General features: G+C 38.9%; 1 protein-coding gene across 4 annotated transcripts in view; it reads left to right on the forward strand.

Moving 5' to 3' along the window:
- MEIS1 (Meis homeobox 1) overlaps positions 1–25,000 on the forward strand; it is a 137,321-nt gene that overhangs the window by 105,487 nt on the left and 6,834 nt on the right. For all 4 annotated transcript variants that reach the window (XM_047068786.1, XM_047068788.1, XM_047068787.1 and 1 more), the window contains one exon: positions 8,020–8,096. In XM_047068786.1, coding sequence (XP_046924742.1) covers positions 8,020–8,096 — 77 coding nt within the window. The remainder of the gene's footprint in view (positions 1–8,019; positions 8,097–25,000) is intronic.

Raw genomic sequence — 25,000 nt, forward strand, 5'->3', positions numbered from 1 at the left:
CTTGAGAAAGTTATTGGTCCATTCTGTGTCCAAGTCTCCTCATCTGTAAAATGAATGTAATAGTTGCGCCTACCTCATAAGGTTTTGTGAGATTACATGCCTTAATACATGTAAAACATTTGGAACAATGCCTGATACATCCTCACTCCTTAATTCATGTAACCATTACTACGACTACTTTTGACTAATACTACTAAGCTACTATTAATAAAGTCCCTTTGGATGGGTGCTGTGGACAGATGCTGATGGAGAGAAAATGTGGGGGAAGGTTCTAGGGAATTACCTTTCACCCATGGCTCCAACTCTGCCCCTTGATGTTTGCCTCCAAGGCAGAAGCAATGGGGATGCGGAATGGGGGTTGTGGCAAGGAGAACAGCAACACTCTCCCGGATCATGGCTGTTAAAATGCAGAGAAACATTCAGTCACTGCTCACCACAGCTAAGAGCTTGGTTCATGCTCCATTATAAGATGTGTGTGTGTGTGTGTGTGTGTGTGTGTGTGTGTGTGTGTTAATGTAGCTTAAAAAGGGGAATGGAGATTGGGAAAGAAACATCTGTGGGAGCACAGCCAAGTGCAGAAACTCAGGGGAGGGAAGACCTGGCCCCAGGACTAAGTGGCTGAGAGCTGTCGTGCATGTTTTTTGACCTAGCCGGGCCTCAGCTTCCTCATTTGTGAAATGGAGCTAAGCATAGTCCCTACTCATAGGGGCCACCAGGAGTACATGAGATAATACATGTAATGTGTTTGTCTGACTGACAAACAGTAAGAGTTCAAATGAGCTGTGATTTAAAATGATTTGAAGAGGTCACAAAAGTGAAGCATGACTTTTCCCCTCCATCCCCACCCCCAGGCCCCTACAGCTCCCACTCTGTTTTTCTTATTGGCCTTTTCATGTTTCCTTTTATAGCCATGGTCTTCTACTAAGAGAATCAATATTCAGGGAGTTCATTAATAATCATAACTGTTCAAAATAATTTTAGCACTCTTCATGAATTTTAATACTTTTAGGAGGAGGGTATAAGTAATTGCTAATTTACAGTCTAAATTTTATGCTTTAATGCATATACTTAAAAAGACTCCTGTAACACATACATAGCTAATAAAGAATAGATCTAAAACATTGTCATTATTATAGAATTGCAAGCAACTTAAAGAAAATGTCCAATGTGAAAGACTGTGAAATCCCTTAATATAAGTATTTGTCTTTTTTTTTTTTTTGGTATTTGTCTTTTTTGTTTAGTGTTTTTATTTTATATTTATAAGAAATTAAAAGGTCAGAGAGATGAGACAAGCAAGGTATTGTAGTCTTGGCCCCTTACAACAGACTGTGAAACCACGGTGTCACTGCTGTGAATCATAAAAGATCGTCTCATTAGTGCAAAAGTAAAGACTGCTATGAAATATTACCCGGTGTTCAACTTTTCCTTCCACGCTTCTGTCATTTTCATGGGATAAGATCAAGTTTAGAAATCCCTACCTGACTTCCCTACTTGCATAACTCCACCAGCAACTTCATATAACTGCTGCTGGATAGACGAGAAATCGGAGGGGTTGTCTGGAAAATGGCTTGACTAGGCTTCAGAGAAAGCAAGTGCTGGGAATCAATGGAGCACATTTAATCCGAGAACCAGGCAATCTAGGAGCGCTGGTGGAGAATTAAAAAGCAGGTCGAAGTCCTGCGACTTCCCTGATGATGCTCCAAACGTTCTTGGCTTCTTCGCCAGTCCTGCCAGCACCTCTTCTTTTGATTCCAGCCCGAGCTAGCATGCAGGACTCAACTGCTATGCATGCAGAGGCTGTGTTCTTCCACTGCACGCTGCCCTGCTTTTGTAATGCAAATGGGAGGCACAAAGTGTCTCTTTGATAATGTGCAGTCAAAAGACAAAAAAGCATTCACTGAAACAGTAAAACTAATTCATAAAGCTGAAAGACAATAGGGAAGCATTATGGATTTTTTTAAAGGAAAAAAGTATCCTGGATCAATGTAATTGTCACAGTGTAAGCTATTCATAGTCAATGCATAAGGGGAAAATGGCTGCAAGTTTATGTAAAGTGGGAGAAGTTTTTACAGGCAAAAAATTATATTAAACAAATATAAATACATTCGGTGAGCAAGTTTCTGCTTATCTCCTGAGAGGTCAAAAATATAGCTAGTTATTTTAATTTAGAACCACAATATTCCCTTAGTGTCAAAAACTCAGTAGAAGTTTTAAAAGAACACGGAGATCTACTGGTTAAAAGCCATAGGGTGGATTTTTTTTTTCTTTAAAGGGAGTATCTCTCCATCACATACCAGAGTTTAGCTCAAGGTCAACTTATATTAATGCATTAAACTTAGCTGTGGAGGAGGCAAAGGGCTGGAGGAAGAAGGATAAAAGAAGTTCCGAAATTGTTCTTCCAACATATTCAGCCAAGCAACAGAACATTGCCTTGATAAGGGATATATTGGACAGTTGCCATAATTCCTCCTGTTAGATCAGCTCCCACGGTACCTATTCCCATACCTTTTAAAGTATAGCATGTAACATTTTGCTTGAAAATTGCTTCCACCTCTATTGCTTTGTTATAGCTGTTTTGCAGTTTCGGGATAGAGGCAGTTCTGTGTCACAAGAAATTACTAATCTGAGGTTTGAGAAGGGGCAGCGTAGCCTTCCATTATCTCACCAGTGAGCTCTGTACAGGATTATTTTCAAATTTTCTGCTGCCATTACAATGTGCTGTTAGAGTGGGCAAGGCAGGCAGGGAGGGAACGTTATTGAAACTTGGTTACCAGGGTAGATAAGATAAAGTTCATCACTGTCTTGGCATCCGCATTTGCAGTCAAGGGTGGAAAATTTGATGAAAGGAGTACATTTGGTCAAGGATATCGTTAAGATATAAGACTGGACATTTTCCATCTGTGTACTGAAGAGTTTTTTCTTTTGCCATCGATACTCATCTGAAACGGTCTGCTTGATTGTTTAAGTAAATAAGTTTTCTTCCAACGTTCTGTAAGCTCGTAAATACCAGATAACCAGTGTCAGAACCCCCCTCCCATCCCAACCTCAAGAAACAAAATTGGAGTTGTGCAGACGTAACTTTCTTTTTAGCAAGTTGCCATTTTCTTTCTGTCGCTTTCTATTCTTTGGGGCTTATAAAATGACAGTTCAGACTTCACTTTTATGTAAGCTATTTTTAGATTTTCGTCAGACATTCTTTAACCATTTCTATGACACAGGACACATACTCCAGGGATCACTTCATTCTTTGATGGGGTTATTAAGCAATCACTGCTATACTAGGTCATCATCAGAAGTCGCACTTCAGATCCAGAAACACAGGAAGAGTGACACACGGGTTCTATGTCAGCAAGAGACTTACTCTGGAGAGGAGAAGTCAGGGCGTTGATTGCTGAAATAAGGATGATCATTTTGTGAGTTGTTCCCCACTACCCCCAAGCCACGTCTTTTCCCACTGAGTCCAGCACCTCTTCTCTCCCCCGCGAAGCCAGCCCAATACACGTGTGCAGGTTTAATGCTGGAAGGGAGGGTCAGCTTCACCCTTACATAATCACTCTTTTATGGCTTTCACTCATTCCTGAGGTGTTAATGCAGATCAAATGGGAAACACTCGAGAAGGAACCCTTGTAGCTACTGCCCTGCCTCGCTCTCCCGTCTCAATCGTTAATTCTTATTGTAAGATCTAAAGGTAATTTTGTTTGCTCTCTTAATGCGTTGCAGTTCTCCCAGTGGCCCTTGCATATCCTTTCTCAAATTCCCATCTTGATCAATTGTTTGCAAATAATTAAGCTTTTAAGAGATAATGGCATGAGGCTAATGTACACAACAAAGGAAAGGTCTCCTGTCACTACCTATTGGACTGTGGTCAAATTTGCTTTGATATCCCAAAGTGATTAGGTTGATTGGTGTGTCTGGCCAAGTGCAACCCATCTTCCCTTCACAAGAACCTACTGATCTTTCTTAAACTGTGTCCTTGCCGTTAATAGCAAAGGTGTTCAGGAGAAAGGCAAGGGGTGACCCAGGCCCTTGGTTGCAATGGTTTGGAATGAATTTCCCATTTTCTTCCTAGAATGTCCTCCTCTTTATCTCTTTTGTAAACTGATGTCTACCTTTGCCCATCTTACGATCCTGTGGGCATAACACAACAGGATTTTGAATGTTTTTACAGGAGCCTTGCTCCTGGCATGTTGGGTTTTTGTCAAGTCATTTTTTTTCAAGTCTACAAAGGAATAACTCATACTGTCCACAAAAAGCTTATGTAAGAAAGATGCATAGGATTTAAGATATTTAAAGATACTGGGTTTCAGTTAAAAGCTTACTCCTTTGTGAATTTTTGGCTGACTGTGGATTAGCTATCTGAAGTCATGGCTTTCATGTGATTCTAGCAATTATGGATTTTTTTTCTTCAGGGAATTAAAAGTTTGTGGGACACCCAGTCGAGGAACTATGAAAAAAAGAAAAAAATTCAATCTCCCTACCATAGACAAGGGTTTAGGGAATTTTGTTGACACCTTTTTTCCCCCTTAACAATGACCAGATTATTGTGGCATTTAATTTCATCCAGGCTCATTCACTTCTATTTAAAAAAAATATATCCTGAATGACTGAAAATTGTTTAATGGAGATGGAGTGCTGGGTCTCCATAGCTTGAGGCTGCCTAGCAATTATGCTGCATGAAATTAGACACAGTTTGTTCCAATTACTTAAAATCAGATCACATGAAAAGTGACAGAGGAAAAAAAGAACTTTCTCGTTTCATGATATTTAAATTATGAAATCAGAAACTGCACGATGTGAAGAAACAACCTAAATTTGTGCTGAAATTTTGAGGGCCATCGATTGCTCTTTGAAGCTGTAATGATTCAGGTAATTTTAATGATCCAGAGAGAATTTTCCTGACACCACCTGCATAAATAAAATGTGAGTTCCATTTGCTTTGTAAGAATGGTTGTAAAACTTACTCACAAACAGGCATGCAAAAATACTCTTGAAAACACAGCACAAATAAATGACTGTGACAATTCTCAATTTTCAAAGTAACTAAAGGTAAATGGCATAAATATTAATTTTTATCCAGTTCTGGTCATAATATTAAGTCACAACTAACGAGGCAGGGCAGAAGGTATTGCCATCCAGCTACAGTGAATAGAGATTGTTGACATATTTATTAATTCTACTGAAAGTCGCTGGAAGAGATTTCCACAGGACCTGAACAACTGTAAGCAAATTACAGAAGATGTTATAGATTGGAAATGACTTGTGTACATGGGTCTATACTTTTAGATGGCAAATAGTGCCACAGCTGGATGCTAAAATTTGCATATTTCAAAATCAGGCTTATAATCTGTAAGAATTGCCAGCCTGGGTAACTTTTAACTGTTATGGGTCTTTAAACTGCAGAAGACAAAATTGAAGATTAGAAAACTTGTCCCTTGTTTAAAATCTCATAGTTAGTGAGCGGCAGCATAAATTTATACACTCCACAGGGTCATGTGTGCCTATAACAGTTCCTCAACTAATGTAGCCATAGAAATTCTATATATCAAACCTTAAATCAGTGTCCATTCACTGGATAAGAGGTTCATACGGTTTGTATTGTGCGGCAAACTTTTATGCCACAGGAGCCATATTTTAAACCTTAGGGTAGAGGATTCCTTTAACTCAGTATCCAGTCATGAGATTTTGCCTGTGATTACTGGCATTATGTTGTGTAGGGTGATTGTCACCTATGATCTTAGCCTATTTTGAAATTTATATACTGTTATTTGAAAAGAGTGGGTTGATATCACTGTTAGGAACGAAGTCAGGAAAGTAGTGTCGTGGATCTCAAGTTGGATTGTTTACACCTCCTGTGGGCTGTTGAAAAAAAGTTTTATTATACATTTTGATGTTGCATCTGAGTGGACAGTATCTGTGTATCATGGCAAGACATAGCCTCCTTCTTGTTTCTCAGATATTTACTGATTTCCTGTTATGCGCTAGGCTGGGCTTTGAGGATGGTGAATGAGAAAGTCATGGACTTTGGAGTTTCTCCATGGGTGAGAAGAGGCACTCTGAAAGGAAACAAATCATCAGAACAGGTGTTTCAGAGAGTGAGGCTCTGCCGTTAGGGAGAAAAGGAAAAGATCGATGTGAGGGCAGTAAGGTGGGCTGGTGGACTCTGGGTGGGTAAGGCTTGGCCTTTGAGCTGAGATGAGAAAGTGACACTGGAGCAGGTGACTGAAGGGTAGGGACAAGGTTGGTGTGTTGGAAGAACAGAAAGGAGAACTGTGTGGTCAGACAGAGGGGTGGAGCAGGGGCGAAGAAAAGGCCACAGAGTCTGAGAGGTGGGCAGGGCTGGGTGGTGGCGTGCCTTACAGGCCATGGTAAGCAGTCTGAAAGCTTTGGGGAGGGCATAAGAATGAAGATTACAAAAGGCATTTGCCACATCCCTCAGTCATGGTGAGGCTTAGACGCTGGAAGGGAAGCAGGAAATATCACTGAGTCATGTGGCTGCTGACCATGCCTTTCCCTGGCCAGTTTCCTCACCTGTAAGACAGGAGGGACCATAGATTCCATTTATGTCCCTCAAAGGGATATAATGGGGATTAATTACCATCCTGCCTGTAATATACTTGGAGCTCTTTAGAGAAAGGCACTATATTCCATGAAAGCAAAGCCTTATTCTAATTGTGTATTTATTGATTAAGTGACAATCAAAGACAATGCTTATGGGAAAAATTGCTACATCTCTGCTCTCCACAAACGAATCCCACGTGTACAGATATAGAACATATTTAAACTTACCTATAATAGCATTAAAGTGGTCATTAACAAGCCTTCTTAGCATCTAATCAGACATTATTAATGAGATTAAAACCTATGTTAATTAACATTCAATAGACCAGAATTTAGTTTCCAATGGTAGAGATAGTTAAATTGAGAGTTGAGGGTGCCCTTTCTCATTCATAAGAGAATAGAGGGTTGACTATTAGAACAATTTTTATCTGGGGAGAATTTATTGGGATGCAGTAGTTTCAAGCTAGTCAATGTGTCCATAGATGGATACCAGGTCCCAGGCTTTAGAAATGTATATTTCAGATTTAGATATAGTTCATTACTGAACAAAAAGTATTTGTGCCAAAACTAATTTCAGTAGAATTCCAAACATTCTTTCAAGAGGGTATGAGTTTCATTTTATTATCTAATCCTGTAATACTTTTTTATCCACTCTAACTCATGAGGAACATGGCTGGGCTTGTTCTTAGCATGCAAAATATGCTGGTCTTTGACCTTGTATTGGCCTGTGTTCAGAATCCCAGCATGTGTTGACATTCAGATATGGAAACCAACTTTGGTTGAATGTCCTTTGTTTGCTTTTCAGAAGAGCTGCAATGATTAGTGGTTCAAAAATATCCACCCACTCTAATTTTGATATTTGCATCTGGCAATATGGTGTTTTGGAGGGAAAATGTCATGCTGACAAAGTGCTTAACTACTGGGGACCTCAGCTGAGACGGTTGGTCCAAATGGTTCAGCTTTAGAAGTCTGTGGTTCTATGAATATATTACATCAAGATGATAGGATTTTATATCATCAAAAAGGGCTTCTCCTTATTTTAATCTTATACAGTGAAGATCATTCTAAACTTTCTGTGTTTGCGACAAATAAACCTTTAAAGGATAAACTCAGTATCAAGGTTCTGCAAGTATCCTAAGTAGCTATTTATACACTTCACTAATCTTTGTAATTGGCTTGTCTTTTACTGCCATTAATTAGATGATGTAGTATTCCATTAATAAGAGTGACACACCTCAGCATTTTTACCTTTAATTATAGACTGTATCTTCACTAGACACTGAGGCTATTGACAAAATAGCCTAAATATTGCCTGATATACACATACTATTTTTACAGAGCGTATGTGTTTCTTATTGAATCCCTAGCACCTAGCATCGCACCTGACATGTGATTCGCACTACACTATCTGCCCGGGGTAAATGTGCACACATCTATCTTTTTTTTTTTGTTCTCTTGCAGCACCCTTACCCTTCTGAAGAACAGAAAAAGCAGTTGGCACAAGACACGGGACTCACCATCCTTCAAGTGAACAATTGGTAAGTAATCTGGCTTTGGGCAACCTGCAGCTCATGTTTTGCATTAACAAGACACACCCAGTTGTTGCTGTTTTCTCTGGTGGCTCCTTGATGGAAAAGTGAAAATAAATGGTTGACTGATAGGTGAGAGCACTGGCTGGCATAGAAAAAAAAAAAAAAAACAAAAAATCCAAAAAGAAACAAAACAAGCCAAAAAACCAACATTGCATTGCATTCCATTGCCTTTACAAATCGATGAGTTTTAGGCATTATGTAAGTTAAGTATTTAATTCGCATACACTGTGGCTCCATAAATGGCTTTTTTCATTTTAGGATAATCAATAGAAGGAGTGGCATCATCCTAGTTTCTGTGGAACAAGAAAATCCACCATCACGTATCAGTCAGGTTTTAAATTCGGTGAATAGTTAACTGCAGTTATTTTGTTAGGGCTGAGCTTTTGAGGATAGTGTCCCCTTACCTCCTATCCTCTGTCCATGGAAAAAGAGAAATTATTTATGTTTCCACTTTGAAGCGTTCAAAACCCGATGTGTTTCAGGGCTGTTCAATACTATTTCTAAGTAAATGTGTGAATTCCTGATTTGGGGGGAAGCTGAGATTACGTACCAAGTACTAGCCAACAACATTCTGACAATGTACTGTGGTGTGGCAACAAGGCTTTGGGAAAGTATGATTTATTACCCTTTGTGAGTGTGCTGAAAGCCAGGTTCATATAATCACTAGTGTCATATTTGAAGGGTATCGAAATCCAATATCCTCTCAAACTAAGTGTATCTAATTAATTGTCCTAATATTTTTAGATTAGTGTTTATGATGGGGAAACCTTATCCTCTTTGAAGTAAAATCCAGAAAAGGCCCACAGCCTGGTTGGGGAAAGGGGAGAACTGGGGGTGCCAGTTTGCAGACAGAAGTATTTCTTTCTGTTCAGTAAGTGTCAAAGATTAATATTACAGAATCTCTGCTTACATGGCCTAATCCATTTTGGTGAATAAATTTGTTCTTGATGTCCATTGCACCTACATTAACAGACCCTTCTCTGTTAGAGAGCCCGGGAGCCTTTGGGAGAGATTCCAGATATATTAAACCCCATTACAGAAAATGTAATTTCTGTCAATATAATCCCATGTATTCTTCAATTTAGTATTTTAGAGATAACAAGCTACTTACAATATATTTGCCTTTGGAGGATTAATTTACAAAGTGCACTATCTGCAAGACGCAGACAGACTCACATAAGCATTGCTTGTAAGGGTTATCAATTTCTATGACCTTACCGCAGCCTTGGGAGATCAATTTTTGCAGCCCTTTAGCCAAGTGGGTAGGGAGCCAATGGAAGCCATACTATACCTAAATGTGTTGCTGCGAGGGTGTCACTGCAGAGATTTTTTTGTTTGCCTTGTACCTGCTATTGTATCTTCATTTTCAAGACTGTTGATACTATATATTTGAACTTGGTCTTCAGATCATCCTGGACAGTGTTATAGGATAGACCATCCATTTTCCATGCACGTCTGAATTCAAATATATTTTCAAGGTTAAACTGATGATGTAATTTTAATACAATGGAGGCTGTACAAATGTATTTCCCTGGGAAATGTTCCCATCCGAGGGCCAAGGAGTGGCAGGGCAAACTCTAATCGAGGAAGGCGAAAGCGCTACCACTCAGGTGATCTATCACACACGGCATCTCTCTTCCTCTTCAGTGTTGCTAGCAAACTCCCTCCGTAAACATTGTTACCGGTGAACAAATTCCAATACAACTTGCTTTCCACAGGTGGACCAACTTAAGGGCTATTTCCTGTGGATGCACGGGCAGGCAGGCATTCCTGTGACACCAGACAGTATGCAATTGTCATTTTCCTAGGTTCTATACAGTGGTCATAAAGCAACTTCCTCGGTTTTGCAATTAGAAGAGGAAAAGAGGGACCTTAAAAAAGTTAAACTACTTTTTAGAGTATGTGCAGACCTACTATAAACTTCACACTGATAACTCAGTTCTGCCCAGGTACGAACATACAGATCACTTTTAGTTACGCGCAATGTAAACACGATTCTGACCTCAGCTGGCACTGTGTACTGTGCCTGTGTTCTGTCTACTTCTGTGTGGAGTTAGAAGTGACTTTTGCTTGTACTTCATTGTTTTGCATTTGGCAACTGTCTCAATTCTAACAGCTAGGTGGTAGAGAATTCCCCTCAAGTAAGTAAAAGTTTTAAGAGAGATTGTTTCGCCTAAGTTTGATGAATAATGACATTCCCGTGTTTGCTTTGAGTTTCTAATGGTTTATTAATTATCATCCAAGCCTTCAGCTTTTGAGGAGCTGATAATAGATTTATTTTTTTGTTTATAGGCTTTGAGTAGGAAATAGGTTGGAAGAATGGGGAAACCTAGATGATGCTGGATGAAAACCAAAGATGTCAGAGCATCTTAAACTATGGTATACTTGCAGACTAACAACAGCATAAACACTAAAGGGTTTTCATTTTCCTTTCTCATAATAAAAAATTACACAGAGCTTTTTTGAGAGCCTGTAAACATTTTTCCTGTGTTGGATATCAAGCCCAAGTTACTTCCTTCTAGAAATCATAATTAAAAGAAAATCACCATTAGTATTTTAGCATTTCCCCTTCACTTCATTTAGCCACAACATTTAAAAATGTGTGTCTTCCTTCTTGGGTTTCTTAAAACTTGTTAACACACATGTACATTTTGTACGAACTATGAGTCACTGCTGGAGAGATTTAATAAAATGCTGAAGGGCAGGTTGGGTGTAGATCAGTCATAATTATTGGCAGCAACATAATGTATCGAAGCACACAATATGAAAGTGAAAAATAGAAACTCGTGTCTAGTTGTTAGCTTGTCATAGAAACCCTGGCCGATGCAGCTTTCAGTTCAGTTTTGATTGAAAAATGAGATGAGAAAAGTTTGGTGTATTGTAATGGCTCTTTCATTCCATTGCTGAACTGATCTTCTCTAATTGCCACAAGTGATACAAACTACCTGCCTTGGCTAAGGCCAAAGCAGATGGAATCTGGGGGGAGGGGAGACAATAGGGAGAATGTAAATGGAAAACAACAAGACAGATTTGATTAATTAAAAGAAAATTTGGATTACAAGAAACAACCATTGTCACTCTTATATTTCATCTACTTGTCAGAATGAAAACAGAGAGGAAGGATCTTAAAACGGTTGCTATTTTGCTTATAGGAACTGGGCCCAGGGATGGAATGTGAAATTTATCAGATGGGACATTGTAGGACAAGTCTACGCCAACAAATTTTTTGAGAATTGAGGCAATTATGCAAATAATTTGGGTGAAAATATTTTTACCTTCATTATCTAAGTATCTGAGGCAAGTGTGTTTTTTAAAAAATTGACTTCCATAACTAATTGCCTAAATATTTCAATCTAGCATGCCGTGATAGACTTAGACTTAAAAGCTTAGTAATTTTTGAAATATGATATGTGCCATTGACTCATGTATTCTTCTCTCTTTGCTTTTTCACTCCCAGTTATGATTTGATCCAAAAATGAGAAATAATAGCATTTGGAGCTTTTGCATTCTGTTTTTTCATTGTTGTGGTGGTTGTGAAAATTACTTCTGTGAAAACATATTAGTAATATGTCGAGCATTTTAGTCATTTAAGCAGAAACTTCTTGAATTCTGAGATGGTCATTTAGGTCTTTAATTATTTAGGCAGAACTTTAAAGAAAACACACACGCACACACACACACACACACACACACACACACACACACACACACAAGGTTAATCAATACTTGGTTCTTTTTTCTCCTGAATATACCAACTTTATTTCTTAATTTGGAAATATGAGCGTAGAATGGCCGGATAAAGACTCCCTTCTGTGTCTTCACAGCAGTGTTGCAGACCTGGGGATTCCATATGATGCAGACCTGGGCCAGTGGTTGTATCTTACTTGCCCGATGCCTCAGACATACTCTGCCTCAGCAGAGTTCTAGCCTAGGGTGTATTGAATAAATTTGACAGTGTCTTTGTTTACTACTATTCATCCAAACACTTTCCCATTAAGGCCTAATGTTAAATGATTATTTCTTTATGCTCTGAGAAGGCAATATGGATTTTAGGTGCAAAATATATAGTGTATGTGAAATACAGTGTGTATGCAGAAAGAAAAATCACTCTATGTCAGTTGGGTGCATAAAATTCCAGGAAGCATCCTAACATCTGAGGTGACACTTTACAGAACTATCACAGCTCTGTAGTTCTCAGATTTAGTACATATACCAGATTTTCCTAGTTACTTCATTTATTGCCTTCAAAACTGCAAAGCATTCAGGCATCACTTCCCATTTATTACCAGTGGGGGGGGGGAGGGGAAGTATGTTATCCTTAGAGATTTATGCCACTGGCAGGTAAAAATGTAAACTTATTTTTTAAAAAATAGGATCTCCCTTTTAATAAACAGATTCAACTGTTAAAGGTCAGGTTTCTTTCTGAGTTATGGTAATACTGTAGCAAATACTTTTATAAGTAATCAAAGATTCTATAAATATAGGTACCTGTGTAGATGTAAATGTTAAAACATTCACAAATTATCCTTTCAACTTCTGCGATCTAAAAATCAATAGGGGGTCATAGGGTTTCATAGAATTGCTCTGCTTTTTCTTCCAACATAATTTAATAATACATTTTACAGATGTTGTTTAAACATTAGGCACAGATTGTTTTGTCAATAAAGCTAAACAGAGGCATGACACAAAAGCAAGGAAAACAGATGTAAAAAACAGTGCACCATGCAAGAAGCACTGGGTCATTTGTTTGTTATTCAACTGCAAAATGAAAGTGCAGGGTGTATAGTGATTTTCTTTGCCTAGAAATCACCTAGGGATGGAACAACTTCACACACAAAAGGTAATTTTATTAAGCAGGTGGTTTAACTTTTTCCCTTGAGAATTTCAGTGTAACCTACATTTAAGGTAGGCTTCCTAACTGATCAATGGAGTAACAGGTGCAATATTTTTGAAAGAAGAAGGAGAAATATAAATAGAATAAGTCTGCAGCATGTTACAGAATGGGTTGTTGTTCTCCAAGCCCCAGTTAATTGCTATGCTTTTCACCTTGAGTGTCAATTCTAATAATATTACCTTTACGGGCACTTACTGTGGGCTTAGATTATAGCAATCAGTAATACTCACTAGATAAAATACTGTCTAGTTGCTCGTAAGAAAAATATTGAAATCAGTCAAAAAATGTTTAGCTTGCATATTGCCCGAGACAGAACTGGCAAGGTGCCAGGCAGGCAGGGTATTATTAGGAAAGCTGAGCAAATAGCTCGCAGGGAAAAGAGCTGTGAATTTAGAAACCTTCAGGTATTGTCATGTCAGAGAGTCTTAGGAGTTCAACAGAGACGCTGCTTTTGTCTGCAGATTCTAAAAATTTCCAGCAAACAATCCTCTTTGAAAATGACTCTGCAGTCTGTTAAATATACTTTGTTGTAAGTTTTACACAGTAAGTTTACTCTGAGCTTCCCCACACTGTGTAAAATCCCACTGTGAGTACTGTGAGAGGTGGAAACCCCTCACCAAGTAGGTGGTGGCCCACAGCGGCACTGGGCAGAAAACCCTGCCCCTTCTCCCATGGGGCCCTGAGTCTGGGTGAGAAAAGAAAGGGGAAGGGGTGGGATGAAGGAAGATGGATTTAAAGTCCCAATCCTCCTCAGTGTAACTGCCGTTTCTCCTCCAGCCAGCATCCAAAGACAGTTTCTGAGCTTTTCAGGACAAGGCAGGAGTGTGATGCCTTGAGAGGCCGTACGACCTGAGCAGGTACTTCAGGACAACTGAGGGCTGGGGTGTAAGTGAGTGAGTTAGGAGACTGATTTATCCATCATAAGCCCAGTGTTTCTGAATGTCCATGGTCCCTTTCAAAGCTGTGAAACCAGTGGTTGGTGGTTGACTTTGAACATGGTATGTAGGTCAGCAGGACTTGTTGTGAGTCCTAATGAAGCCAGATTTGTTGTTTTCGGTGTCTTGGCACAATTATCTGGTCAGAGAGGTGGAAAAAATCTGCCTGTGTGTCATGCAACCTGGCAGAGCAGGACCTGACTCCTATTTGCTTGTAGACAGCGTGGGAAGTGAGGGGGCTGAGAGGCATCATGGATCAAGGGGGAAGAGCCTGGCATCCACAGGTGGGTAAAGAACAAACTGCCCTGTAAGCCTCAGGACAGCATACAGTTTATACAGGGCAAGTAAGGGGAGGGAATATGCAAGAGAAAGAACATTTTGAGCCAAAACATCTCAGCTGTCTTCCCCACTCCTCATCAATCACATACGTGTCCTTGATCAAGTCACTCCATTTCGACCGGTGACAGCTTCTGCTGCTAAAATGGACCACATTGGTGGGACCCAGTGCCTCTTCCAGGTCTACTATTTTATTTTAAAGTTTATTCATTTATTTTGAGAGAGAGAGAGAGTGTAGGGGAGAGGCAGAGAGAGAGAGGAAGAGAGAGAGAATCCCAAGCAGGCTCCACACCGTCAGCGCAGAGCCTGACGTGGGGCTTGAACTAATGAACTGTGAGATCATGACCTGAGCTGAGACCGACTGAGCCACCCAGGCACACCCAGCTTTACTATTTTAGACTCCGTAGTACTGCAAACCAAAGAGAAGTAAGGTGATCGCTCTGAAACTGGCTCTGATTCCAGCTTTACACGAGGACTAGAAAAAAACAAAAACAAAAAAACAAAAACCCATGTCCTTTGATAAAGAGACAACCAGGGAAATTAATTAAAAAGTTACTACTTTTCTTCATCTTAAATAAGCAAATCAAGCTCTGTAAAATAAAAACTGGATGAAATTAAACATTATCACAAGACATGAAAAACATGTGTGCTGTCATTTTAGGATTCATAATAAAGATAAATCAGTTGTTTTTAGCAGTGTGCTACGAGTCTATGAAGGGCATGACAGATAATAGGCTTGAAATTTCTGAAGTTATTGTACAGCAAAATTTGTTTTTTCCTGAGGCGTTCAATCTTTTTCTCTAGTAATTTTGTACATGACAAACTTTTTAGTGGGTGCATTAATAATCTATAAGTAATGGGTTGTCAGGTGTCAGTTAGATAAGATTAAAAGACTGTTTAAGCATTATCCATTTGCTTCTTTGCATGAGTTTTATAGGTCAGGAGAAATAACTTTTTGAATTGTGGTTGTGTGTGCATGTTGTAAGCCCCCCCCCCCACCACCATTTGGCTCTGCTCCAAATATACGTGGAAGAAGTGTATTACATTACATAAATCCGCATGTAGGAGCAGATTTGAAACCCACACTGTGTGAATCAAGGGGACAAATGTCTCAGCTCTCGTCTGTAAACTTATTTTAGTTTTTCAAATGTTACTCTTTTTCTTCTCAAAGGAAACTCTGTTAAGGGGAAGGGGCCTCCGCTGAGAGGGACCCTGAAGCCTTTAGACATTCGGAGTTTCCTAGCAAGTCAGGTTTAGGTCTATTCTTGTCAAATCTGTCTTAAGTGTGTTTACATATAGTTTGCCTTTCTGGTATTTTCTGCTTGCACAGACCTGATCTCCACCTATTTTGTGTCAACAGTTGCTGAGGCTGGTGCTGGGTGATTAACCATCGAGCACTGAAGCACCACCGTGCTGTGCCCACAGAGACCCCTCTCCACTCTCTTACCTCATCATCTTGCTTCAGGCTGCACCCACATAAAACAAACAGCATTTCTGAGTGGTGAAAAAATCAGCCTGAAATATTAAAAAATGGGGCAAATGTTGCCTCCTCATTGAATAAAACAATTTTCTCAAAAATGGAGTGGAGCCAGGGGCATACGGGGTGGGGGAGGAAATGTTTCTGAGGGATTCAGCCTGCATCGCTCCAATGTGTGAATACCCAGAGCTTTGTGTAAAGGCCTGGGGTTTTGTTTTGATTCTTTCTTAATTTTCAAGGGGGAAGGGAACATTAAAAAGCCACCAAACAAACAAACAAAGCCTCCAAAAGACATCATGGATGCAAACAGAGGGTTCTCCCTGTCACTGCCTTTCACTGTCATTGATGTTTTCCTTTTCATTTCCATTCTTATGACACTTTTAAGCCTGACCCATTAGTATGGGAAATACTGAACACTATCGGGCTCTTGATACCTGAACAATAACAGATAAACAAACAAACTTTAATCTGTTTCCATCCTGGAGAGCTCTTCTTTTCCTCTTTACCCTCTTAACCAATGTGACTGAAGGACCTAATGCCTCACAAGATTAGATCTGATCAGTGAAGAAGGGAAAAAGCATTTGCTTTCCCAAACACAACTTTTTCAGGCTGATGGGGATTATTGGTCTTGAGTTCTTAGCTCAAGCTGTGTTTTAAGAATAGTATATTGGAAGTTAAATGCAATATGATTAAAAATACATATATTTAAGTTTCCAGTACTTTCTACCCTAGAATGCTGGTTTGAATGTAAGTAGGTAGTTTTTGAGAGTTGTTGTCCACTTGCAGGGTTTGTTGGCCTATATCCCTTGAACATCTGCTCTGGTTGATTTTATTTGATCCCTAGTTTGGGTCAGAGTTCAGATGTGCTTGGAAAGGGCAGGGAGTAGGGGATGTTGAAAAAGCTAATGGAAAGAATCATACATGTCCAAAGATGTCAGATCTCAGCTCCCACGGCTGGTCACCTGGCAGTACTGTTTACAGAAAGGAAAGTACAATAGGTTATGGCAGAGATTCCCGTCCTTAGGGCCAAGTGGGGGCCAAGAGGGACTAGGGGCCAGAAAAGGCACATCAGAGTCATTTTGAGTGAATGTAGTAGTATAAAAAAGCCTACTGAGACTTAACTTTTGATTTTAGTCATGCTATTTCTTTTAGGGTTCCAAATAACAAAGGATACGAGATTTTGAAGTTTATAAAAAAGGAGCATGGATTAAAATTTTAGGAACATCATGCCACTGAATGTCAGAGCCCAAGTCCTGGATGGGATTTTATGCATCATTTGACAGATAGGGCTCAGGGCTTCACAAAGTTATGCTCCTAATTGGAGGCAAGGATGGGGCCGGTTCCTTGTTCAGCACCTCTTCTGTTCCACCATTATGTACTTATTATTAACAGATTTATTGAGATGTAATTCACATACCATGAAATTCACCCATTTAAAGTGTATACAATTCGATGGTTTTTAGTATATTCACAGATACTGTGCAACCGTCACCATAGTCAATTTTAGGACATTTACACCACCTCAGGAAGAAAACCCTGGACCCTTTCGCTATTGCCCCTCCCCATACCTCTGCCCCCACTCTACTACTAATCCACTTTCTGTCTCTAAAGATTTGCCAATTCTGGACATTTCCCCTAAATGTCATCATGTGAACATGTGGCCTTTTGTGACTGGCTCCTTGCACCTAGCATGTTGTTTTCAAGCTTCCTCCATGTAGCAGGTAGTAGTGCTTCATTCCCTTTACGGCTGAAGAATGTTTCATTGTCTGGATGGACCACATTTTGTTTCTGCATTCATCAGTTGGTGGACATTGGGTGTGTGTCCACCTTTTGTTGCTATAAGCATTCGTGTACAAGTCTTTTGGACCGTTAGGTATTTTTGAGAATCCTAACGACAGTATCTCAACAAACCCTTGTCTTAGGTTTTAAATTTGCAAAGAAAGCTCCTTTCATAGGCATGAAGTCACTTGGGTCATCACAGCTCTAGCACCTAAACACAACTATGACCTCAGAGCAGCGAGTGGCAATTTTTCCTACTCAGTTCTCACACTCTTCTCCCTAGATGCCGCTGTAACTCTCCCTGTCCTTGGCCAGTGTCTTGACTGTAATAGTGATGAGTGATACTATTCAAAGAAAAGGATAGCCACTCAAGTGAAACGCACAGTCTCCAAACTTCCCTCAGTGTGACTTAGATGACCACAAGCATTTTCCAGAGATTTGACAAGTTCCAAGAGGAGGTCATTTTATTAGTTTACTGCCTTCATTTGAACAATTTTGTCATATGCCTCAACTGAGAGATTTCTGCCTTTTAGTATAGTTGGTTCCATTTGTATTTAAATCCTATGGATTTCATATTGATACACGTTACATGGAACTCGGGTTTTAAGCTTTACTGATTAAAACAGGAATTATAGTGAGCCTTCTAAGGGATAGACACAGGCCTCTACTCCAGTCAAGTCACCTTCACTGTGCCATTCTGTAGTCTAACCTGTGACCAAGTGAAAGCAGAAATCAAGCTGAATTTTGAGATATCCTCCCTTGGTCTCTCCCTTGGAGTGGAGATTCCAGGTCTGGGAAGCTTTTGGACTAGTGAAGTCTTAGGGAGCTGAGGCAACTAAAGGAGAGATCCTCCAGAAAGGAAAGAGCTCAGAGACACTCCCAGGTGGTATTGGGGTTCTGTGACACCTTATATACGCCAGGGTCGGCCACCATTCTCACACAAGAGGGTTTCAATTCCAATCTCGCAGGGGAAGTTTTATTTGGAAAAAAAAGTGCATATTTGGTGATTAGGGTGGCCACACACCCCAACTGCCTGGAATATTCGTGGTTGATGCCTGTTGTCCAGCCTAATTGTTAATAGTGTCCGTTTACTCTCAAAAGTGTCTCAGCTTAAATGATAAATTATGTGGTCATCCTACTTAGAATGGAGATTGGCTGGGGCACCTGGGTGGCTCAGTCAGTTAAGTGGCCAACTTCTGCTCAGGTCGTGATCTCACTGGTTTGTGGGTTCAAGCCCCCCACATCAGGCTCTGTGCTGACAGCTCAGAGCCTAGAGCCGGCTTCGGATTCTGTGTCTCCCTCTCTATGCCCCTCCCCCATTCATTCTCTCTCTTTCTCACTCTCTCTCTCAAAAATAAATGAAAACATTTATAAAAAAAGAATGGAGATTGGCAGAAAATTAGGATGTGTTTTAAATAAACGTATTTATTCTATAATGTTTAAGGGACGTTTAGTTAGATGCGATTTTACTTACTTTTTGTAAAATACAGGAAAATTAGAATTTAAATGAAAAATGGTTCAGCTTAGACCAAAGAGAGACACATCTATTCTTTGAATATATTATACCTATTTTAGTTTTTCATTACTACGGAAGGTTTTGTTATCCTAGGTTTTCCTATCACTCCTTTGTTGCGATAATAATCATCTTAATTCCATACACCTTAAGCAAAGCACTATTTTTCTTATATTTGTGCAATTATACAAACTCAACTTTGGCAAATTGTCACATTTAAGTAAATACTGCATAAATATTTTATTACGTATGTTTTATATCAGTGCATACTTAAGATATTTTTAAACTGTTGGGTATTCCTTATGCTAGGTCTGGCAGGATATCCCCACAATTTATTCCACTGAGTTCGGAGCCTAGTGCTTCAGTGATCTAGAAAGTCATGGGTAGTAGCAGAAGAAACAGAGATCTGCCACTAAAAGACCCCCCCGCCTTGCTTTGAATTCAGGTCAGATTAAAGCATTTAGCAAGCTTATATATATTTTTTTAATAAAAAATCATTTTATAATTTGCTTTCAAGGAAGACTTCCTCATTATATATAATGAAGCGATGAAGTATTTGAAAGTTGCTCCAACATTTAATACATGGGCTTGTTATTACTCTGCATTATAATTTTCAAATAATTAGTGATTTTTTTCACTAGTGGCTTTGAGGAAAATTTTATATGCAATCAACTTCCTCAGTGGTCTTAGACAACGTAAGCTATTTCTAAAATAATTTGACAAATACACCCTTCGCTGCTAGAGAAGGGGAACCTTCTACAGACTGCCGATTGATGGGCTTATTGTGATTCGAGGAAATTTCAATATTCTGTTTCTAGAAGGGATGAAGAGCAGAGCATGTGCCCCCTTCTCCCTCCTGTCTACCCCCTTCCCCCCGCCCTCAGCACACAGATGATGTATTGCAGTCCTGGAACTGTTGGATTCGGAGGAGGTTGAGAAACTGGAAAAAGGTGCCAAAAACATGATTTCATAAGGTTTGACTTGAGATGGAGTCAACTTTCTTGAGTGTCTTAAAATAGTGTTTTATGAAATCTTATTTCACAGAGAAAGGGAGTGTAGGAGGCTTGGACCCTGAAGACCGCCAGTTATGGATCATTAAATTCAATAAGTAAATGTAAATCTAAAATGAAGAAATCCAACAAAAGATTTTGAAGTTGATTTTTATTTAAAAGAACAGAGAGTTATTTGAGAGATGGCTAGAACTCATTCCCTGAAGGGTTCGTTTATAAAAGAGGCCTTCAGGTTGTTAGGAAATGCTGACTTTAAAAATATATAGTATATATACTTTTATTTAAATGATTGTGATGAAGTTGAAAGAAATACTAGGAAAGAAACTCATGGAATAGAATAAGGAGAAAAAGGACAAAATTCTGGAATTCAGCAACTAGCTTCCAATGTGAAATTTTATATTTGAAGATTTTTCACAAGTCTTAAACTCTATAAAAATATTTATAGAGATTACCTAAATGAATTTTATATTGATTAAATATTATTTACAGCATGTAATAATTTTATTTTATTTTTAGTTGATAAAGAATAGTGTGTGTAGAAATCACCAGGACTTATTCTTAAGAATGCATGGTATTAATTTAGGGGCGCCTGGGTGGCTCAGTCGGTTGAGCGTCCGGCTTCGGCTCAGGTCATGATCTCACAGTTCGTGAGTTCTGGCCCGGCGTCGGGCTCTGTGCTGACAACTCGGAGCCTGGAGCCTGCTTCAAATTCTGGGTCTCCCTCTCTCTCTGCCCCTCTCCGTCTCATGCTCCGTCTCTCTCTGTCTCTGTCAAAATTAACATCAAAAAATTTTAACAAAAAAAGAATGCACGGTATTAATTTTTATGAAGTATGTATGTAGGTATTCCTAAGTTTACCTCAATATTAATCAAAGATGACTGTGACTAATACTTTATTTAATGGATACTGTAAGTATAGAAGGCATCTTTACTAACACATCTTGCTATTTAATGAAATCTTCTCTTTAATATCAAGTTGATAATTTTTGCTCCTTGGACATAGGAGGGTATTGTAAAATGGTATTTCTCCACACTTAAATGGGTAGCTACCTCCTGCTGACTATTACTGAGCCTAGTTGGCAAGAAACACTATAGGGATGACTGAGAGTCCTGTCATTGTTTAGAAACAACAGCATTTTGATTTTATGTGGTTCACTGAGTTGGCTCTGGCATGCTAAAGTAATGCTGTGGGCTCCCCTTAATCATCAGTGAACAAGGAGGTGGTAAACACTGAGGAACAGAATTAATTGAGTAAGGGTGAAAATCCTATCTCCGAAGGTGAGCAAGTCATTTTTCCTTAGTATTGTTAATATTACAGAGAGCTGTACGAGGAAGACAAAGGGCATACGAATACAGGAAAAGGGGAAAGCTGTGTGGAAAATGTTGTCTGTGGAACAGGGAAAACGTACCCTGTCTTTGGTTCTGATGGATGCCCGCTGTGATCTCTCCACCCTTCCTGGTTCTCACGAAGAGGACACTAAACTTAGCCATCCAGTTTTGTGGGAAGTAACCAGGGCAAGAAGTAGAAGATAAACTGAAGGACAAAGGTCAGCTTTAGAAAGCTGTTCTACCAGATCTTGGTCAGAAAACTCTTCAGGTATTCAAAGAGTGAGAATGAAAAGAGACTGGTGGAATTAGCAGAATGAAAAAAATGTTGAAGTCCGATGATAAACAAACATGTAGGGGGCAAGGAAAAGAGAGAATAAAGGAAAACTTCCTATATTTATTTTAGCATAACTCAGAATTCATCTCCCATTCTCCTTGCCTGATGCCTATTTTAAAAATGCAAAAGATTAAATTCAATTTTGAGATGATCCCACTTTGGAAGATCTTCTCTCCTTCCAACCTCCCATTTTCCCATACTAGGACTCTGGTTCTAAACGACTAACTAGGTAAAAAGAACTACGTCTCTGTTTATGTTGACATGGAACGAAGCTGGAAGGCCAATCCATTTTCTTCCTTTCCTTTGTAAAACGTCTTGTTTTGAGAAAGGAGATAGTTTGGTCACACAGGAAGAAATTTTAATCCATGATGCTGTGAAAAAAAGAAATATAAGAATTCTTTCCCTAATTCAGTCTTCTGCCACCTACAGAGTGTCCAGTTTTCTAAAAAGTACTTCACAAAAGAACATTGTTTTCAAAGCAAAATGGGATTTATAAAAAAATATACCTTGATGTTCGGAATGTAATATGGAAAGGCAAACAGGATGTTTCCTGACCTTCTACTTAATTAAAAAGTTTACCTTTTTAAATGCCCAATTTATGGCAAATTTGAGACACAGTCTATTAAACCAAGGTGTGAAACGATTTTAATGAGTAAGAAGAAATGTCCTGTTGTCATGTATTCCTCACACTGTACATCTGGGTTTTAAAGGCTATATAATGTTTGGACATCAATTGCAAAAATTTTAAAAGTCTTCTCTTACATCTTTAAACTAACAAACGTTTGAAAGAGACCATATTAATATGGAAAATACTAAAGATTGTATATATTTCATGGATACATTTTATCTTAAACTATTTTATGGTTGTTGGAGAATAGATTTTTTTGTGGAGCATTCAAACTGGAATTTTATCATTCTCTTTCTCATTTCTCTTCAAAAACATTGTTTCTTCTTATGTTAAACTTCTAATATATATTTATGTATTCAGACATAAATATAGATATATATTTGAACACACACATGAGCTTGAAATAACTATTTTACTGATGCTTCTTGAAATGAGTGTTTTAAGAAGGGAATATGTTCATGTAAGTTTACATAAAATCTAAAGGTCTTTTTTTGGTTCAGTGTTTAGAAAATTTGATAATTTAGAATCTTCCACAATGGAAAGTAAAGCATTCTGTCACAAAAGCGGGGAGGATGAGACGCAAGGTCAGAGGGCATTTTAGAAACAAACAGCTGGACCAGTTTATTTAAACAGATACAGGGATGGGGGAACTGACCTCTGCTTGACTTATAGTGGGAGGAGCAAGAATGTCATTTTATTACTTTGCCCAGAAGGAAAATGTTTTTGTATCTGAATTCACTCCGAAGCCATCTAAACACATGGCTTTACTGTATGTAGCATAATTCCCAAGGTAATATATAGAAGATAGTAGGATAAAATACACTAAAGAGAACCAAATGTTGAGACGGTTTTAAAATTGAAAAGATGATGTTGTCTTAAAAAATAAAATCTTTTGCTACTTACTTAGTTATTTTCAGATAATGATGTCCACCATGACCCCAGATAATATTATCCGTGTTTCATGTAAGTATAGGAAGCATAATCCAATAAGATTCTGAGAGTGTACGATGTCCTATATGTATTGATAATGTTCATTATAGTACAAAATTGTTTTAAATTAGTTTTCAAAAGCGAGAACTTCTAAGCGTACCTACTGATGAGGTCAAACAGTTTGGACAAAGTGATTAGGGGTTCTGAGGTTTTCAGTTGTTTTAATTTTGATTTTATTAAATGAAAGGATTCTCACCTTTATATCTACATATGCTATAGAGAGCCTGCATCTGTGTTGTCCATAACAACAAATGGTTATTGCCACCAAAAGAGAGGAACATAGCACCTGGGTACCTGTGGGTCCTTAGCTAAGAGGCTGTGTGATGAGGTATTTGCTCTCTAGATGGGGACTGGAGCAGGTGTGGGGTAACTGCATTTAATGCTGTCACCTGAAGACCTCTGGAGGCACACAGACAAACCTCAGCATATTGAGCAGAGTGTGGCCCAGGTGGTGAGTGGACTCAAAACCCAAGAAGAACTTACATTCTAGGAGGAACTTGTTAAGGATCATGGATGTTCAACCTAGGGAGAAGAGGGGAGAAGCCTATGGGGCATGATGGCTACAGTTTAAATATTTGAAGGCTGTCCTGAAGAAGTGAGATTAGAAATGGTTTAAATTACCCCCAAGGAGTTGTCCTGGTGAAAAGAGTTTAGATTGAGTAATGCAAAACCGTCTAATAGAAGGCTGTCCACACATCTATGGACTTTCAGGTAAGGGGGCAAATGCTTTATTAGAAACAGCCCAGAAGAGGCTACCTATCTACTTGGTGGGGAGATCATAGAGGTGATTCATGTCAGTGACCAACGTAGGTGACAGTTAAATCCCATTTCAAACCTGAGGTTTAATTTTTCTATGATTCCATGGGTTTAATAGTCATGGATTCATACCTGAGTTGGTTCTTATGAACTGGTCTTTGGAAATCTGAATGTATGAGTGTGAAGGAAGCAAGCTTTGGAATACAGATAAGTCACTGAATCTTCTAATGCATAGCCTTATCTTTGTCCATATGCACAAACAGTACAGTCATCACAATTCCTAGTCTACAAAATGTTCAGTCATGCCTATTCCCAGACTCAACAGTAGGGTCGTTGCCAGCGGTGATTGGCTCAAAACCAGCTCATTTTTAGATATCTATTTAGTCCAGAATATTCTAGATGGGTGGCACAATAGTGGCCATGCTCTGGTCAGGACATTGGGGGAGGGGTGCTCACTACCATTTGCCAGCTGTGTGTCAGTCAGCAAGTTACTAACATCTCTTGGGTAACATGTGACCTCAAATAAGTCACTTAATTTCTCTGAGCCTTGGCTTCTCATCTGTTAAAAAGTGCCCTTCCTATTTTTAGATAAATAGCATAAATCATATCCGCAAAATAATATGTTTTTAATAGGTCTCTAAAAAAATGTTATCAGAGTTCCTTTCCTCTAAGAGCCTGCAGATTATGAACAGTACCATAGATAAAGAGCTGTTTTTTGCTCTCTTACCTATGTTAGTTACTATGAAAATTACTTTTGGTATACGCGGAATATTAATATTAAATAATTTTCTAATTGGTCATGCAGTGAAGGCAGCTAATGAAAAAGCAGATTTTTTTTTCATTTTAATTGGTTATTTCACATGGTGTTT

Source organism: Lynx rufus, unplaced genomic scaffold (assembly GCF_022079265.1).
Source record: "Lynx rufus isolate CCGP_SWC_20201006 ecotype Redwood Valley unplaced genomic scaffold, mLynRuf1.p SCAF_8, whole genome shotgun sequence".
In the NCBI taxonomy this organism is placed as follows: Eukaryota; Metazoa; Chordata; class Mammalia; order Carnivora; family Felidae; genus Lynx; species Lynx rufus.